The following is a 20,435-nucleotide window of genomic DNA, read 5'->3' on the forward strand; positions in this document are numbered from 1 at the left end:
TTGCTGAGTCCTGACTCTGTTGTGGTGCAGTGAGTTATATTGGCATATTTGTCTTGATGCATGCTCAATCAGTCAGGTAAGGAAATCTCGAAAAGTTTCATCTGGACGTCGCTTTTTCAGTGGGAGAAACGTCGCTCATCCAAGTGACTTCTTCAGTCTCAGCTGACTGCAGTTTCCTCTTAGTCTTATAAAAGGTACATTAGCATAATGACTAAAACTAGCACCACTGACGAACAATGGGCTGTGAGGTCAGTTTCTGCGTCATTAATATGCAAGTTGTCATGACCGTTGATCAACAACCACTGATCGCATTAAGTTCACCAGGGAGGATGTGAAAAATGACAGTTTAGCCTTCTTAGCTGTGAGATTTCCATCAGTAATGGGGGACATTTAAATGTTGCTGTGTACCGCAAACCTATGCATATGGATCAGTATTTAAGGTTCGACTCTCATCACTGGAGCACAAACTGGGTGTCCTAAGGACGATACAATACAGAGCGAACACCAGCCCTACAGATACAGCGGCCAGCAAAGCAGAAGAACATCACATCAAGAAGGCCCTGAGTAAATGTTGTTATCCCAGCTGGACATTTGTCAAAGCTGAGAAGGCACCTAAAGAAAGCTTTCTTTCTTCTCTCCAGCCGATCCAGGAGAGAAGAAGGACAAAAACCCTTGGTGATCCCATATGTGTCAGGAGTATCGGGACTGTCGAGAAACATTTTCTCTAAACACCGCATATCTGTGGCTTTCAAACACCAAAACACGCCGTTTTAAAAATTTGTCCGCATCAAGGATCGGGGAAACCAAACAACCTCTGATGAAGCAGATGGCTCAACACAGAAGAGCTAACTCATCAGGCCAGGACTCGGCAGTCTATTAACACCTACAGGCCAGTGGACACTCTTTCAATGATGAGGATGTACACATCCTGAACAGGGAGGACTGCTGGTTTGAGCAGGGAGTCAAAGAGGCCATTTACGTGAAGAGGGAAAGACCATCTCTGAATCGAGGAGGGGGCCTAAGGGTACATCTTTCGCCCTATTACAATGCTGTGATTGCAGCCATTCCCCAAATCTCTGTGAACGGTACTCATGGTCACTGATCAATGAGCTTTGATCAGTGGTTGTTGGTCAATGGTCATGACAGTTTACATATTAATGATTCAGAAACTTACCTCAGAGCCCATTGTTCATTCAGTGGTGCTAGTTTCAGTCATTATGCAAATGTACTGTCTATAAGGTCGGGGAAACCTGCAGTCAGCTGAGAATGAAGAAGTAATTTGGAACTCGCTTGCCTGTGCACTTGTCTTGTGCCAGTTTGGCTCAGTGAGTGATTTTTGGGTGTGTGTGTATGTGTATTTGGCACAGCAGCTCAAGTGCCGTGGCAATGGCTCAGTCCCTGCTGGTAATACGTTGTCTTAAAGAGACACGAGGGCCACGATGCAGCTTAACGAGCTGGTTTCTGTTTGGGTTTGAATTTATATTTGACTGTGAAGCATGTGGAACAGAAATCTGGTTTATTTTTGTTTTTTGAGTTTATCATTCTCTATATGATGATTTTCTGCAGATAATTTTATCTGAATACATGAGGCACGTAATCTGTTAGCTATGTAAAGGGATAAGCTAAATTTAACTACATCTGGAATCAAAATGCAGATTATTGTCAGCAGTTACATAATGCTTGTGGATTTATGATGTCTATGTGTATAAGCAGCAAGCAGGAGGGGATAAACAACTGCATTATCACTATATTAGTCTCCTTTACAGCTCTCTGAAGTAATGTCTTTGGATCATTTATTTATTTAACAGTGAACATGCATATTACCCACAGTTTATTGAAATATAATTTGACAAAAATGGGGGGGAAAAATATCAAAATCGCGTCAGCCAAGATGCTCTTAAAGGTACAGTTTGTAATTTTTTTGATTAGTTAGTGTGAAATTACAAACTGATGCATTCTCATAAACTTAGAATTAATCCATGAAAAATACATAGGAATGGGCGTCAGTTTGTGGAAGCCACCATGTTGCCCCTTCATCTTGAATACAGTGGCTGAGAATGCCAAATTGGGAGGAGAAGAGAAACTGTAGGTGCACGTGGGGCTTCCCGGCAAAACTTAATTAGTGTCTGACCTTAAGACTCGAGATATAAAGGGTCATACACATGTTTTATCATCTGAGAAAGGGTCCACCTCTCCAAAAAAGCAAAAGCACAAAGAGACAATCCAATAATAAAATTTTATCCTCTCAATTATCTTCAAGCCTGACCTATTGTACTAAAGTTGGAGCTCTATGATACACAAAAACCTGCATTAAAAATGCTCATTTTTTTCCAGATATTGTTGCAATTATTTGTTGTCAGTACATTAGACATGCGTCCCTCACAATCTCAAGATGGCTCACAAAAGCCACTAATCAATAACAACAGCTGGTTATAAGCCAACGTAACTCCAGCTAAGTGTCTGAGTCTAGCAATGTTGGGTTAACAGCTAACAGCGGCTAATGGCAGCAAAAACAGCTGCATGTACCGACAAAAAAGTTTGGAAATCGACAACAACTCACCTTAGCATTGCTGTCATCAGACGGAAGAGAGATTCACGGACTTATTGAGTTATTTCAGACTAATTTCACAAATTAATTTTGGAGGCTTTTTGAGTAATTGAACATGAGCACATATTGATGGCTGAGGTAAAAAGCAGACTGACAGCTTACACTCACTACAGATGGTGGCCGGAGTTGTTTGTCCTACTGTGGTCCCACCATAGGTAGGATTACACACTGGAATTGGGAGGGGTAAGAAAACAGTTCTAAGTTGATTACAATCTATGAGTGTATTGACATCGAGTGGTTTTACACACTGTGGATTAGGTTAAGGAGGTAAAATTTTATAGTACAATATTTTTCTTTCTGTTCAACCTATTCATTAACCTACAATTAGGATCATAGGTTTTTAGGATCCCCATTTGCTGGGTTTGATGTTACCACTATTTATACAACAGTACGACTCTGTTTGACAAAGTGACTTGAAAATGTAAGATTTAGTAATAATATTCAGATGGATTGGGGTGAAACAATCCCAAGAAAAATAAAAAACAAAAAAATTAGAGATTATATCGAGCCTAATTCATAAAGAACCAACAAGAATACTTTTCACTGGGGCCAAAAGCAACAAAAACAAAATCTGATGGCTTTATCCTTTTAAAATTTTTTTACAAAGTTAAAAAGTTAAAACTCTGTCTTCTTTTGAAACAGCCCCATTTAGTGTCATTCATTGCACAAATGCATAGTTCTGGGTGAACTAAGAGACCCCGAGTGGCTGTGACACAGATGTGCAAAAAATGGAAAATACAGGCAAACAAAGACTGGAGAGACGGCCACACAGACGATTTTATGGATTACTGGAGTGAAGTGAACTGAGTGGGCTGGGAGTGTTGAAGCATTTTGAAAGAAGGAGCCAGCAGCTTGGCTCATTAACTTTGATAAAGAGGCCTATCACTGATGTGCAGCTATTTGATGTGTTATACTTTAACCCTCACAGCTGCATTTGTGTTAACTTTTCTGTGTCCATGACACAGTATCTGAAGGTTACCAGACCTTTACAAATGGCATATGCATTTAATATCTAGGCTGGATTAAATTGAGCATAAATCAAAATATCCAGTGCATGACACAAAGGTCATGTTAAAGTTGCTTTGTCAAGTGGTAATGGTTTGATAAACAGCCTATCATGTAAAACATAATGCTTAAAATTTGAGCATTACTATGACTATTGGCAAAGGGGTCCCCAAAATAATTTGCTGTAAAGGATTGTGCTCTGTTTTCAAGTGCAAATCTGCAAATTGGAACCATTTACAGGAACAAAGCCAGCATAATGTGTTCTTTACTCTCACCCATTTTGTCTTTGTACGAGCAGAAACTCTGACATCATTGTAACACATCACAGCACATACATCTGAAGTGTTTAGTCTGAAAACATTTAAAATTGAAATGGCTCCAGTCGCTTCTAATGTGAAAATAGGCATTCGCCCTACCAGTGTTAGGTTTATGAGGTTGTAAATTGGGAAAGTGGCCCCCCAGTGGGGAGAAAACTGTGACCCCAAAAGTTTGGAAATCTTTGATGTTGAAGCAATTTAGATTTTCTGCTTATAAGTATTTCTTTTTTTATTTATTTTTTTATTTAGATTATTGTAGTAGCAACAACACAGCACTTTAGTTAAGTGAGGACAGTGATTACAGATAATTTGAGTCTATCATGTATCTGTGGAGCAAACTTTGCTCTGACTCCCCTGGGGTCGGGGGGTGTTCATGATAGCTAGATGCTGGGTTTCCGTGGCAACGGTCAGAGCTGTTTCCGGGACAAGGGGGAGGCGGGATGATGCAGATGTTCTCTGCAGGAGGTGAATGCGTGTGTGAGTGTGTTTGTGTCGATCCAGAAAGTGGTGTTTTTGAGCAGGCGGCGGACGCAAACATGCCATGTTTGTTTGCGCTGGTCCCTGGCCTGGGCCGATTGTCACCACTGCAGTTGCTGGTGGAATGTTACCCTGGTGTGTGTTTTTGTGTGTACATGTGTGTATTTTTAACTGTCAAAGGAAGTGTGAGCAGTCTAACATACTAGATTTTTTTTTTCATTTATTTCCTGTGTGCTCGTAGGGAGCACATTACTTGCATGCTGTGCTCAGAAAATATCACAAAAGGACCTGTGTGTGCGTGCATGCATTTGGGGAGCATTGACATTGACTACTCCAAACATTTGTCCTGATAGTATTACAAATGATGAAGTACCTACTCTTTCATCCTCTGTCAGGGAAAAGAAAAAACAAGAATTGCAGAAATATTTGTAGCGTTTCTTACATTTGTACACTTCAAGCGTATAGTTTATGATGACTTCAGCAGAAATGTACATATTTGTCCATGAAAAAGTGCGGTTACACGTCTGTCGATTCCCCTTCAGATGCAGCATGTTTATGTGGTGGTTTGCGTGTGTGATCCTGCTTGTGTATATATTTACTCATCTGGGACATTCTCCAGCTCAGTTACATGGTGTGTGTGTGTGTGTGTGTGTGTGTGTGTGTGTGTGTGTGTGTGTGTGTGTGTGTGTGTGTGTGTGTGTGTGTTTAGATTTTTGTAATAAGCTTCTTCATTCCCACTCTTTCCCCAGACACGGCACACGGTGTGCGGGTGAAGTTGCTGCAGCTGCAAACAACTCCCACTGCATTGTGGGAATCGCCTACAATGCCAGAATAGGAGGTGAGCGATGTGTTATATTTGCACTTTATCAACAATGTTTGACATGACATCTCTTTCAGCAGAGACCTACGTCATAAGGATTTATTAGTGTCATTAAGAGTTAAGAACCTCTAATGCATTTCAAAGGATGCTGAAGAGAACTGCCACTGCTGAACTTTGTCTCTTCTGGTTTCACTACTTTTGTGAATGTCATTAACCTATGCAGAGTTACTGGCTCACCCTAAATGTTAGGGTTTTTTTTATATCTCATGCACATCATAATCTCACCGAGAGATTACCTGCTTCTGTTTATATTCATTATAAACCCGACAACTGAAATGTCATTAGACATCAAAGGACATCGTAGCACAAATGTGCTGTACATATGTGTCTCCTAATTCTTTAAAAATGTTATTAATGACATTTTCAAATATTTTTAATGTTGCATTAAAAAAAATCTTCCTTCAAGTTACAATTATAGATGAACACAGTATGACTAACTAGTGACACATGAATCGTTGTGCTCAACATGCCTCATTTAACACCACTATGCCATATAAGCCATTTCGAGTCAGCTGCTCTTAAAAATAAAAACAAAAACACTGAATCATGTCTTGTTCTGGATGTTCCAGAAAACTTTGACCTATTCAGCTTTTGACTGTGCACACCAAACGCACAGTGAAGCATGGTGGAGGAAGCATCATTGTTTTGGGCTGCTTTGCATTTAATCTCATGGATGCCTTAAAAATCACTGAGGGAATAAAGAATTCAAAGTTGTATAAAGAAGCAGCCCCAATAATTATTTCATGGAGGATGTTGCTGAAAGAGGATATAACTCGAGTTCACATCACATTGAGAGCCTGAACTGTAATTACCGTAAATCCCGGACTATAGAGCGCACCTGATTAAAAGCTGCATGCTCTAATTTTAGAAAGAAAATCAATTTTGTACTTGTACAGGTCGCACCGGATTTTAAGCCGTATGCGTTTCACTTGTAATATGAGATACTTACACAGAAATATTATACGTGAGGATTTTTAACGTTTAATTTAATCCGTAAGGTAACATAAACGTTATGGTAACATACAAAATACATACTGCAAATGCTTTTTTTCCCTCTAACAGCGCCCGTAACATGGCTACCTTTAAGTATACGTACGTATCAGTAACACACAAATTACATTGCTTATGGTTTTTTTACGGAACAGTGCACACACAACATTACATCTCTTAACAACCCGTAAAAATATATACCGTATATATACTACTTATCAATTTTATTGGTCTACTGTTACCAGGCAAAATGTTTTTGGCCGCATGAAAAAAAAAAAATGCATTAGCCGCATGTCAGTATAAGCCGCAGTGTTCAAAGAAAAAAGTAGCGGCTTATGACCCGAAAACTACGGTAATCGGTGTGTTGAATGAAGGTTCAGCTATTTTTCTGTTATTAGTTTTGTTTTTTCACCAGTTGTTTGTTGAAACAGAATCAGGCTACGTGTTATGAGCAGTAATTCAATAGATGCTTGAAATTATAGAGGTTTTACAAACTTTTTACTTTTTATTTTTTCTTCTTCTTCTTCTTATTATAGCTTATTCTGTAGATTCTTGAGATATTGATCTAACTTGATCAAATGCATGCTTTATTTCTGTGTTTATGCATCAGGTGTGCGAATGCTGGATGGAGATGTAACGGACATGGTGGAGGCCAGATCTCTTAGCTTGAACCCACAGCACATCGACATCTATAGTGCCAGCTGGGGACCCGATGATGACGGAAAGACCGTGGATGGACCAGCAACTCTGGCCAGGCAGGCCTTTGACAATGGCATCCGCACGGTGGGTACACGTACACATGGACTCTCGTATACATGTAGAGACAAGTAAACATGTGATTCATTGTTTAAACAGGACTTTGGCATTAGTATTCATGTGGCAAGAAAAGATGTAAACACACACACAAAGACACACTCAAAGCAGATGTGCATTTCACGCTAATATAATTGTAGTCTAAGCTGCTATCTCTGCTATCCCAGGCTATCTCTACCTGTGAAGCTCCTCCGGACATTAGAGAGCAGCTCTGCTCTATTAGCATATATTCATTTACATATTCATAGCCTGTTTTGCATAACTGCAAGCTGGTGTTGTGATGTCGGCTGAGTGGAGTGAAAAAGCAATATCAGAGGTTAAGTGGGGTGAAGTCATTTACTGGTTATGTCTCACAAATGTGCTCATTAACATTAAAAGTTTACTTTAGGTGGCTGTTTCCATTCTGGGCAAGCAGATGTTGACCTTTTGAGGGGTGATCCAGGGAGGGAGGGGAATCGGTGGGGCTGGTCAGCGGTTATATGGACCTTTTTCAGACTTGACTCTAGAAGATGAAAACGAAAGGCTCCTGTCGCAAAACAGGAAGGAAGGGAGAGAAGGAAAAGAGTGATGGAACAGGCTGTGAGTGTTAGAAGAACAGGCCAGCCTGTTGATGACAGGCTGGCCTTTAACATGAGGTGAAGTGAGGGGGATATCTGTCCCACTGGTATGGGTAGGGCACATGTGTCCTTGCATGCCCACCAACAGTTTGAGCCCGAGTGGAAATGGCATGTTTGTGAGTGTAACAAGTACTTGTGCATATCTTGAAGTGGCAGTTTATCACAGAGAGCCAAGGTGTTAGAAATAACACTGACAGCTGTGGGGAGATACCCTGGCTTGTCCCAGTTTAAATGCGATTGTTTGAATGGGAATTGTTGTTTTAGGTGTTAATTAGACTGCCTGTGTATATTTTGTAAGAGGGAAATCCCATTAACACATTTGCAGATTTTTTTTTTCAATAGTTTTCTGAAGTGCTGTTTTAATTTGACTCGATCAGTTATTTTTTTAATGAATAGAACTTTTAATCAAGGTTATTTGTGGAGGTATTGCTTTTTTATTTTTCTCAGCTGCTTATGAATGCTGTTTATCCCGTGTATCACCTCTCTCCTCTCCTTCATCGTCCTCTCTTATTCTTTGTCCCCTTCTTTCTTTTCATAACTGCTCTTCAAAGCGCTCTCCGTCCCTCTCATCTGTCAGCATTTGCTCCTGTCTGATACCCTCCCTTCACAGAGGGCTTCGCTCGCTTATCGCTGCCTGACAGAAGCCCCCTTTTGAAGAACTCCATTCTACCTTTTATTCCTGGCTCTATGTCTGTGTGTGTCTGTGTGTGTGAGTGCGCTTATTGTGCAAGTGTGTCTTGACAAACGTTGTGAATTTTAGCACCTGTGTGTTTGTCAGAGATCTCTTCTGCTGACTCCTGGCTGAACTTTGACTGTGACATCCTCAGCGTGTCTCCGCTGGGTTCGCGGTGTAGATCAAAATTAGTTTGAACAAATGTGGAAGTATACCTTCTAACTGAAATAGTCAAAAGAAAAAACTGAGGCAAAATTGTATTAATGTGAGTGTGAGGCTCACCCTTAACATGGGCTCTCCATTAGGAAGATTTTCTGAATACGACTGGGATTTTTTTTTTTTTTTTTTTTTTTAAATGTTCTGAACATCAAGATTTGTATTTTCGGTTTGTGTTATGTTTATGTCCTGTGGCAAACTCTGGTCACATAGGGGGGAAAAAAGTATTTCCTTACTGGCTGATGAATGGCTGCTAGCAGTTGCTGAATAAAATTCGTCACAAAGAGGTATACGGTGCTGCAGTGGATGCATACTTTGCTTTAGCGATCAGTGGTTGGCAGGGAGGGAGGAACTGACAGGTCTCTGACTTGCCTGCATGGCTCAGGCTTCGGGAGCTGATTTCACAGCCACTGGCAGCAACCTCCAGCACCCACTGACCAGTCAGTCGAAGAATGCAGTTTACTTATAACCGGTTGTTTTCAGATGGTTGAGGCGGTCTCTCTACGCCCATGTAACCAGGGCCTAAAATCTGGAAAACATGCACATAAAAAACTTCCCGTCTTGAAGTCGTGAAGGCTTCCTTTCTGCCAAGCAATGCCAGTGATCTGTCGTCTGTATTTGTTCAGTGCTTTCTTTTCACATTATAATGTGACTGCTTTGATGTTTACATGGCAATTTCAAAGAAAAGCCACAGAATACTAAGCAAAACACAGTATCTTTCTCTAGGATGTAACAAAATGGAAATGTTGAGTAGAGGGGAAAGACGGTGCGTAAAAAAAGTAACAAGAAGCAACAAAAACTGAGTTGAAGGGTAGAAAATGTGGAATTAAGGGAATTGAAGAGCCTGAGTTACTGTTGATATGCAATTCCTTTTAATCATACAAAGTATTTGACAAATTTAAGTTTATAGTTTTTACTAATGAAGTGTAGTCAGACTTCAGACGTCATACAATGCAATGTACAGTTCAGGAAAGCGTGCATCTTTTTAATGTCATTTCCTGTAGCTCAATTATTGCAATTTAAAACGAACGTAATAGTTTCCAGTAACGTCTGTCAGTCAGTAAACGATGCTGCATGCTCTGCTGCAGTGACGTGACAAGACAGAAGTGAACCTCGCTCAGTCCAAGATCCTAAAAACCCTCACTTACACAGCATGGCTCCAAGCATTGCCAGCATCTTTTTTTCTTTTTTTAGGGGGAGGCAGGCACACACATCCACAGTATTTGGCCAGTTAAAACATTATGATTACTAAACTTGGATCAGATAACATCAGTTCTGTTGCCAGACACCCACAAGATCGTTGAGGACTTTAACTGTCTGGCTTCTCTCTGATCTTTTTCTGCTCTTTTGCTGTTGCTGGTAAAGATTTCTTTTTTCTTTTTTCTTCAAGCAATTCTTCAATCTATTGCTTTCATTTTTAAAATGCATTAAAAGATCATTTTAAAATAAAGCCAAAGGTCTAGCGGGCAGCAACTGCCTCCAAGTACTAAGACAATTTGAAGTCTTTTAATAAAAACCTTCTCTTGTTTCTTCTCCTGTCAGGGGAGAAAGGGCCGCGGCTCCATCTTTGTATGGGCTTCAGGAAACGGCGGGCGCAGCAGAGACCACTGCTCCTGTGACGGCTACACCAATTCCATCTACACCATCTCCATCTCCAGCACGGCTGAGAGCGGACGCAAGCCCTGGTACCTGGAGGAGTGCTCATCTACACTGACCACCACTTACAGCAGCGGGGAGAACTACGACCGAAAGATTGTAAGTGCTGAGTGAAGGAAAATAAGCACCAATGGGTGATGACTGATGATTTCAGTTACGCACCAAACACCACACATTTATTTGTCCACATCCAAATGATCCAGTTTAGGTGATGTAAGCGTCTGGCTAGGATGCCTCCTGGGTGATGTGTTCTGGGTATGTCCTACCAGGAGGAGGCACTGGGGTAGACCCAGGACATGCTGGAGGGATTATGTATCTTGACTGGCCTGGGAATGCTTTGGTCTTCCCCTTCTCTTTTGCTCAGTCTGCTGCCATGGATGGCTGGATAGATGGAGGAAAACCCAGTATAGTATAATTTCAAATAAGCATACAGCATGGCTCCTGTGCACCTCCCAGGTGAAGTATTTCCAGGCATGACCTGCTGGTAGGAGACTCCAGGGTGGGCCCAGGACATGCTGCAGATGTTATTTCTCTCAGCTAGTTTGGGAACACATCTGTTTCTCCCAAAAGAGCTGAAGGAGGTGGATGGGGAAAGAGAGGTTTAGGCTTCTCTGCCTTTAATGCTGCCCCTTTAACAGAGTTAAATGATGGATGGATGGAGGTATGGTGCAGCATGATAAAAACTGACATGAACCTGGCCTCGTGCGTGTGTGCTTGTAGGTCCAGTTTTGTAGCCTTGTTTAACTCAGATCAACCACATCAGTCCCGCTGACCTGCTGGGATGAGCAGTGCCTGTTGGCCTCTTCGAGTTGGCTTGTCTGGCAGCGTCTTGTTGCATTCCTCATACTGATGCTACTACACACACACACACACACCCCTGAACACGCATGCTGTGTATGATTTATCGCTGGCTGTGTACTCTTTGTTCACAGTAGAACTTCATATATTTGAAATATGAGTGTCAGCATATCTACTTGGGCACATACTGTCGACTCTAATACTATTGAACCACATTCTGTTCTCGTGTATATGTGTGTGTGTCTCTTCAGATAATCCCCCAAACTTTTCAGTCCAGAAAAGGTCCTTTGATGAGGGCTAAGACTGGAAGTTAGCCAGGCTTTCCTTGGCTAACTGACTGTCAAGCTGTCTGACTAGTTCGCTGCTTAAAGTCCATACAATCAAAGGGAACATGCAGCTTTTTAATAACACGTTTTTATGCTACTTTATACTTCTTACACAGTGTTTTTCCTTTCTTCTTTAACACTAAACTTATTCCCTGTGAATCTGGTGATTTTGTGTGCTTGCGTGTTGAGTGTCTGTGTGTGTGCGTGTGTGCGTGTGCGTTATCTATAGAAAGGCAGCGTATCAAAGCTGGAATGGTAGTTTAAAGAGTTTCAGGTGTGTCTAAATCCTGCTGATCCTCATGACTTCAATCTCTTCCCGTCTTTTTCTCCCTCTGGTCTTCCCGGTACGGTCATTGTTGATTCCTTTCCTCCACCTCTGTAATGCCCTTCTCATGGTTTCCTTCATTGTTTGCTTACGGCTTTCTGATTCCTCATCCTCTCTTTTATCATCTTTGACGTTGATTCATCATCCTGCGCCTGTCTCTTTGTTGCCTCTGACTCTCTTCACTTCTCTTTCCACAGATCACAACAGACCTGAGGCATCGGTGTACAGACAGTCACACAGGGACGTCAGCCTCGGCTCCCATGGCTGCCGCGATAATTGCTTTGGCCCTGGAGGCAAAGTAAGATCCACTTAACCTCATCCTTTCACTTCATCCCTTTGCCCTGTGCTCACCTTCTAATGCCTTCGTGTCCTCTGGCCTGTTTTGGTGTGTAAAAGGCACCACGTGAAGTTGCTCGCTTCTTTTTTTTATTTTTTTTATTTTTATTTTTTTCCTTTGTTTTTTGTCAGAGTCAGCAGGACAGATGCATTTAATTACACGGAAATGCTGTCTTTCTTTTTATCAGCCCACATTTGTGAAGCTGTAAAGAGTTTTACAAGATGAGGTCATACTGGATAACAGATCATCTGCTTGTTTTCAGTTTCAGCGGCACATCTAGTGACGTGTAAACTTACTGTTGGACGGTGGGCCAGAAAAAAACGCGTGTGCCTGTTTTTGAATGTGCAATAAACTTTCATCCGTTCAGTGATGCATTCACATTTGCTGCTTCTGCACTTTAAGCTCAGCATATTTGTGAGTGTGCGTTGTGGTGAAAAAAATGCATGAATACAGGATGCTTGTTAGCTGCTGTAAAGCCTGTTTGACTGTCAGAAATTTGCGTTGAACATCCACAGATATGTGACAAATTAAAAGAAAATCCAGTAGACCTTGGCATTGATTCTGCTGGATGGATGAGCACATTCCCTCATTAGAAGAGTGCTTCCAAACACATTGGTTTAAAATCTCCCCTTCAGGTTTAAATCTGGAGAGCTGGTGTGTTCGGTCACCCCCTCGTGCCCTGTTGATGGAGGCGTTATCACTGTAAACAACTTTGTATTTGTAATGACCTTGTAATGACCTCTCCCTAATGCTGCATTAACAGTGAGATGGCAGCACAACCAAAATTTTTGCAACAGTGTGCAGCAAACTTGGATCTCGCTGCTTTTGAAACGGTTGCTTTGAAGATGGGGACCAGGTCTGTGACTACGCTGGTGTGTGATAGTGAAGGTGACCAAACGGCAATAAGACAATCAGTCTGCTGTCAGTTTGTGTCACGTTATCTGCATTTTTTTTCTTTTTGCAATAATATAGAGATTTAACCATGATAAGGTAAACATCTCTTTGTGTCTGCATACACAGGCATTCACATAAACTACTTACATTCAGAGCCCAGTTCAAAGCCCACAGATGTGAAGCAAAAATTTAGAAATTCCTCCACAAATAGTGACACAGCTGCTGCAGAATGACACAGGTGCTCAGCAACCTTCAGCTTTTTATATCCAAGTATATAAAGAATACAAGCAGTTGGCAACCAGTTGAATTGAGTCCACAATTAGAAGCAGACAACACACTCAACATGTTAGCATGTTAGCACACTTTTTGTTAAAAAATAAATTGGACAATAGTTATTTGCAAACCTTTGTCGACCTGTGTGAGAGTGATTGCAACCACACTTACATCCAATCTCATTCTACTAGTGTGACCGAGCCATAACAGGTCAGGTGGACCCAAACTGTGCCAGCTAAATTAATTTGGCAGAATAAGGTCAACACTAAAGATTTACTGGATTTTTAAGCTATTTGTAACAAGCAGATAGGGACATTTTGGGCGTCTTTTTCCCGGGGACTTTTTATTTTCTTTTTAGATTTGACTAAAGTGCCAATGTGAAGAAGCGAGATGAGAAAAATAGGAGACAGATATTAAGAACAAACAGGTTTTTCTTTGTTTTTTTCCCCCAGTTGGTTTCAGTTAAGCGTTCATGTCTTCTCAAAGCCCTGGGTGCTCTGTGCTGGCCTGTTCTCACTTTAAACCTGTTGAGGGGCTCAGTGTGTGATACATTCATGAATTGGAAACAGTGCAGGTGCAGAGACTCTGAATTAGGCCCATCATCACATGTTGAGCAGCTCAGTTAGCTGAGGTCACTTCGTTTAACCTGGATAATCCAATCCAAATCCTCCCTGTAGAAAATATTCTCCGTTTCCAGGCAGTGCTGGACACATAAGCCTGTTTCCTCAACAAGATTATCACACACTGTTTCTTGTCTGCCTGCTTTCTTCTTTTGCTGGCATTCACGTCGTCTCTGTGGTACTTTCTCTGCCTTTACTATAGTCACAATGCTCTGTGTTCTTACTCCTCCAAAATCTTTTTTCTCCCTCCATGCCTATTTATTCAAAAAGGATAGGATGAAAGACGAAAAGGGTAAACGGTTTAGAAAAAGTCTGTCTCGTACTGATCATATCAGCTCTTATCTGGTGAATGAGGGCGAGCAAACTCTGTGATAAACACATCAAGATGCCCTTATGCTAGACTTCACTACAATCTCCGTTTTGAGGCAATCTTTGTTGGTATGAGCAAAGATTGGAATGGGAAACTTCAGAAAACTGCCCCATGTGATGTTCTCTGTGGATTTTGCCAAGTTTAAGATGTTTCAGTGAGTGCTAGATTTAGCACGGCAAGCTTTTTAAAGCAAGCTTTGTGTCCTTAAAATGGAGAAACGTTAGAGAGAGTGAACGTGGAGACGAAAGGCTTCACTGACGAAAGAACAAGAAATGAGAATGAGCTGCCTGACATATGAACCTCATCTACAGGGAGATTTTAAGAAACCAAAACAGGGACAGATGGATTTCAGTTTTTTTCCCCCCTACATTTTCAGATTTAAAATTAAAGAAAGTGGCATGAAAAACTGTATCACTGGACTGAAGTAAGAGTAGAAAATAGATGGAGTCTTAGTGTTTTGCTTCACCCACTTCTCGTTCTTCTGTCACTGTGCTCTTAGCTGTCTCCCTTCAGATTGCCCCTGTGTGTTTTCAGCCATAATTACGCTTGAGAGAAGCACCAAGAAACCTATATTAGATGTCTGATTTGCTGCTGGTTTCCCCCAGCATGTGAGCTGTTCCATTAATTAGTATTGGCTTGTTTATGGGAAGGCAGTCATGGCCTAGATAACGATGCCAAAGTCACTTTTAATTAATGACCATAAAACATTTATGGACCCATAATTACACACTGGCAGCTAAGCCTATTAATATTGATCTGACCATTAATTATTCTGACTTTTCATTGGACTTATTTGTGCTGCCATCCCTTATTTATTTCTTACTTGACTTTATTTTAAGACATTAGGTCTGTTCTACAATTACAAGTCTGGTCTCATCGAGAGCATTAGTGAGTTCTGGGCATGTGTAACAGCTTGTAAATGTCTTGTTGCATTCTTGGCATTGTGGGGATTTCTTTTCTCTGGATTTTATTAGAAATTTAAAAAGAGGAAAAAAAGAGAAAATGTGTTGTAAAATCTCCTTTTTTTTTTTTGTCTAATCGTTCTCATGTCCAGCAAAAAGTGCTTAAACTATAAACTCTTATAACTAAGTGAATTTGATTATATTTCCCGTGGTGTTAGCTGTAGGTTAGTGAAGTCCTGTCTTAAGACCTCGAGCTGAGGAATTTGAACACCATCTTGATGCTTTGTGCCTAACGTGCTTTCTAAAGGGTGGATCTGACTGAGATGCTCATTGACACTTCCTGCTCATATAGTAGAGACTTGCCAATCACGATGGAGCCTTGCCCTAAACCATAACATAATTTATCACCTACTTTACTCCAATTTGGGCCATAATTCACGAACTAAACATCACACTGGAACTAAATAAGACACAAAAATGATGATAAAGACCCATTAACCCATCAGGAGATTATTTATTGAGCTCTTATGACAGGGGGCAGAGGGGAGATTTTCTAAGATGCTAACCAATCAGGGGGTTCAACCTCTGCTGGCAATCATAAATAATGCAGGTTTAAGGCGCTACTACTAGAGACATTATTAGAGGGGTGTTCAAAGTCAAAGAATCTGAAATTAAAATCTATGGGAGGATTCCTCAGCAGCAAAGATGGAGGTAGAAGTCGACGTATCAGAGGAGAAACAAAGATACATTTTTGGCGATTGTTGAAATTGAACATAAGCAGGATGCTTCAAATAATTTCTCATCCAAGTGTCTGGTTTTACTGATCAGACCCAGAAACTGTGTCCATCTTTTATATTAAATCAGTGTTTTGAAAGAAAGAAATGCTGGACAGATTTTTTTTTTTTTCTAAGCTCTTAAAAGATTTTTTTTATTTATTTATTTTTAAGTAAGTATTCTAGGGTTTGCTTGGGTCCAAGTTGGAACCTGACGAGTGTGGAATTTTTAAGACTTAAAAAAATTGGATGTTAAAAAATCTTTTTGTTCCTGATGAGACACATGAAACATAAACATTCATCACATGTATTTTATTTTTAAAGTTTTTTTTATTTTCTTGTTTATGCTCTGCCCTGCTTGGATCAGCTGGTTGTTGTGTTTTTTTGGGTTCCAATAGGGCTAGGGGGGTAGACAATATGGCCCCCAAATTATATCACATTTTAAGAAAATTAGCAGTAACAATATTTCTGAATGAATATTTAAAAATGTAGTGAATGTTTTATCAATGCTTTTAGCTTGTAGGCAGTAACTTTATAAATGTGAGTAATTAAAAGACATTTCCTGTCTTTCTTTATCAATGAGCTTCTGTTACCACTGACACACTTCAACATTTAAAGTGTGAATCTATTGAAACAAGCTGCCAGCAGCAGTCTAGTGTAGTGTTTTTACCTGGAAATTAAAACAGCTGCATGACGCTTGTGATTAGCAGTAACTACAGTAGCTCAAACTTCTAACAAAATTGTCACACAATAAAACCCACAAATATTTTCTACCTGGGATGTTGGAGCTTTTTAACGAACTGCTTATAGTCCTGCAAGCAAGCGTCAGTTTGTCACTGTTTGCTCTTTCTGTCATGTGGAGCACAGCTAGCAAGCGCTACAGTGGGGGTCATTTGTTTACATTCGAGTCGCACAGCACCAGCCGCTAGCACCTCCTCTGTGGCTTGGTTGTACTTGGTTGTTTTTTTAAAATTTTATCTATATTTATTTATTTATTTGCTATGCTGGTTTGTTACACAATGTTTTGTTTGCCAGGCCTGATTGGTGCACTATCAGGATGAATAAGTATACGAGGTAAACCGTTAGGAAGAGTTAATCTATCTTGCATTCATTCTAATAAGTAAGCCATTAGCGACAAACACAGGTTACCATTGGTGTTGCTTTCCTCCTTGGAGGCATATATCACAGGCATAGCCAGTTGGCGGTGAAACAAAACTCTGTACAGCAGGTTTCACAGACCGCAGGTAGCTCCTCTAATGTTAGCAACTCAACAAGCCTCGTTCCTGTCTATATCTGCCCGAAATTGGGGCAGATATCTGTCTATTTTGTTAGGCTCTAACACTAAAATGTGAGGTTGAAAGCCTAAAATCATAGTTTTAGGTCAAAAGCTTTGGAGAATTGCAAATTCTGGAGGTCTCAGATGGTGAGGGAGTGACATGAGGGGAGAGAACAGAGCATCTGGCCAGCATATGAGATGGAAGGGAATCCCAGGAAACTTGGTGACCCACTTCTTCCTGGTTTTTTTTCCTTTAATGTAACATTTGGACATCAAAGGAGTTGAGACACATGGCTGCCATCCTGTAATGGATCTCACGTGAGATCTAAGAAACTAGAGATGGAACAAGCATCTATGCCCTCCATCTACGCCCTCTGTAATTTTCTCTCTCAGTAATTTTCCACCTACTGTATATTCATTTTTCTTTACCTACATTTCGTCTTTCTGCTTTGTTTTTTTTTTTTTTTTAACCCGCTTCACCTTTTGTACTGGATTTGTTTTTCCCAACGTTCCTTTCATCTAGCCAACGGCCGCCTCTTCCTCCCCTCCCCGCCACGATGATGTCTGATTGTTAACTCTCACAACAAAGATCTGTCTGTCTTTATCTCCATTCTGCCTTTTTTAATGTCTAATCAACGTTATCATTCCTGGATAACTTCCTGCTTTTGTGAAGGCAGTTCAAATATTTAGCGGTAGTGTAGGACAGCTAAGCAAAGTTTCTTCTTCTTTTTTTCGTTAATAAATCGATGGATTTCTTTTTATTTGTGTTTTCCTCTGCTAGTCCTCTGCTATCATGGAGAGACGTTCAGCATATCATTGTGAAAACCTCTAGAGCCGGACACCTCAGCGCTCCTGACTGGAAGACGAATGCTGCTGGTTACAATGGTAAACACTCACTCACTCAGACGTAAATGAAAGCAGTAAAATTCTTGAATCTCTGTTGCATCCAAACCTGTTTACTTCTTGCTCAAAAAGAGAGCATCGAAATATATCTGCTTATGAATTCAGACCATCTACCACAGTGTTTTCTCAACCATGAACCACATTGAATTTCAATATCTTATCAGTGCCCTCTACACAATAAAAATAATCGGTTACAAGTCCTATGTGACTGATTTTAATTAATTTTCAAGAAGTTCACTGAGCGGTGTTTGAAGTCTGGATGGGTGATAATCATTAAAAAACGTCTTTGAAATAAAGTTGATTTAACTTAATTGGAATTTGTCTTTATAAAGCTGACTTTTTGCCCCCCCTAGAAGTGTTTGATATTTGTTTGAGGCTTTTGATTTACTGCTGGGAATCTGCGCTTCTTCGTTTCATACCGCCAGAATATCAAACAAACAAATAAATGTTACACAGAACGGAGCCAGTAGAGCTTTCACATAAAGCTTCCTTTGAGCTGTTTCTCTAACAGGTGGAGCTGACGGTAAAGGTAAAAAGGAAACGTAACAGCTCTGTGTTAGAAAAATCAGATCAGTTTGAACACAGGAGGATGATGTCAGGAATTTCTTTTTCAGCAGATCTTATCTTATCTTAACTAACCAATTATTGCATTGTGAAAATGTATATTTTTATTAGATTATTCTGAAGGCGGCTGATGAGAAGTTTCCAAAAATGTCTTGTTCTTGCTTGCTTAAGTACGGCGCTGCCAGCTGCCATCTGTCAGGGTCCATGTGGTGGGTGCTATTTTGTAACTTTGAGTGCGTACCTGTGTGTGTGTGTGTGTGTGTGTGTGTATTATTGTGTGTGTGCGTGTGTGTGTTGGAGAGAAACCAAGAGAGGGAGAACTAAGGGTCAGCCAAGCTGCAGGCCCAGTGTGCCTGGAGATTTTCCAAGTGACAGAGGAGAGGAGGAGGGGTGAGGAAGTATGAAAGGAATTCATATTTGATTAGCTGTACATATAAGCAGTCTTATTTTTTTCTAACTCTTTTCTGACTAAGAGGGGCATTTAAAACGTACGTGATAAGAGTTTCACTTTGGTTGACACGTTCTGATTCTTCTCAGGCAACAATTGTAGGACTCTAAAAGCAACTACACTCATCGGCCACTGTATTAGGCACACCTCTTCATGAACACATTAACATATTTAATCGGGCAATCACATGCTCAGTTTTGAGGTGTAGGTGTGGTTAAGATGACCTGCTGAAGTTCACAATGAGCATCACAATGAGGAACAAGGTGATTTAACCCTTTATCACCCAAGTGTTATAGAGGGCGTCTGGACTAATTCTCATCTGTCAGGAAGCATCTGAATTTTCCCGCTAGACCAAAATTGTTGAGGAGCTATGGTTATGTGAAGCACGTAAAATTTAGATGGAGCTATTTTTTTTTCTTTTTTCTTTTTGTTGTTTGTCTTCAGACACCCGTACTTGGTGAAAGCTTTGTGCTACTGTGACACATCAGACATAACCTCAAAAGTCATCTTCTCTTCTTTCTGAAACCGCTTGCCTTTTATTATGGTCATTTGAAGACTGGTTATGAGATTGACCGATGGTTTAAAAACAAAAAACAGGAGCTAGGTGACTTTGAATGTGGCGTAGTGCTTCAAAAAAGAGAAAATATCCAGGGAGTGGTAGTTGTCTGGGTAAAAATACCTTGTTGGTGTCAGAGAGGACTGGTCAGACTGCTTTGACCTGATAGGAAGGCAACAGTGACTCAAACAAACCCCTCTTTTGTCCAACCTGGTGCTACCCAGTGAGGCCAGATTCTGTAAAAGGATGTTGACGCCGATGTTGTACTGTGGCTGCTTAAAAACGCAAAATCTTCTTAAGGAGCTTTAAGATGTAACCCTCTTCTGACAAACTGTTCGTAGCCAAAAACAATCGAATAAATCGGCCTGACTACCTGTGACTTTCTGCTTTTTCCTGCAGTCAGCCACCTGTATGGTTTCGGCCTGATGGATGCCGAGGCGATGGTGAAGGAGGCGGAGCGATGGAAGCAAGTTCCCACTCAACATGTTTGTGTGGAGAGTGCAGACCGACAAATCAGGTAAAACATAAGGCAGGTTGCATAATCTCTTATAAGTCATAAGTATGTGGACAAAACACTTGAAGCAGATTCGAGATCAGACTTTGGGAACCTGGCTGCAGGAATTTTACTCCGTTCAGTCACAAAAGCATCATTAAACTCTGTAAGCTGATGAGCGATGTTCGTAGTTGGTATTCCAAAATGATCCCTAAGGAAGCATGGGATACGGGAAACAGCCTCCCCCAACTGTTGCTACAAAGCTGGATCACTCCAGCTTTGTAGCAACAGTTTTAAAAGAGCTTTAAAATTTCGCCAATTAAAT

General features: G+C 40.7%; 1 protein-coding gene across 3 annotated transcripts in view; it reads left to right on the forward strand.

Annotated features, from left to right (window-relative positions):
* The window catches only part of pcsk5b (proprotein convertase subtilisin/kexin type 5b), an 81,010-nt gene that overhangs the window by 19,973 nt on the left and 40,602 nt on the right, over positions 1-20,435 (forward strand). For all 3 annotated transcript variants that reach the window (XM_040031579.1, XM_040031577.1, XM_040031576.1), the window contains exons 6-11: positions 5,157-5,245; positions 6,888-7,060; positions 10,139-10,351; positions 11,899-11,999; positions 17,928-18,031; positions 20,017-20,134. In XM_040031579.1, the coding sequence (XP_039887513.1) occupies positions 5,157-5,245; positions 6,888-7,060; positions 10,139-10,351; positions 11,899-11,999; positions 17,928-18,031; positions 20,017-20,134 (798 nt within the window). The remainder of the gene's footprint in view (positions 1-5,156; positions 5,246-6,887; positions 7,061-10,138; positions 10,352-11,898; positions 12,000-17,927; positions 18,032-20,016; positions 20,135-20,435) is intronic.

This window comes from Simochromis diagramma, unplaced genomic scaffold (genome assembly GCF_900408965.1).
Source record: "Simochromis diagramma unplaced genomic scaffold, fSimDia1.1 OVJJ01000284.1, whole genome shotgun sequence".
Taxonomy (NCBI): Eukaryota; Metazoa; Chordata; class Actinopteri; order Cichliformes; family Cichlidae; genus Simochromis; species Simochromis diagramma.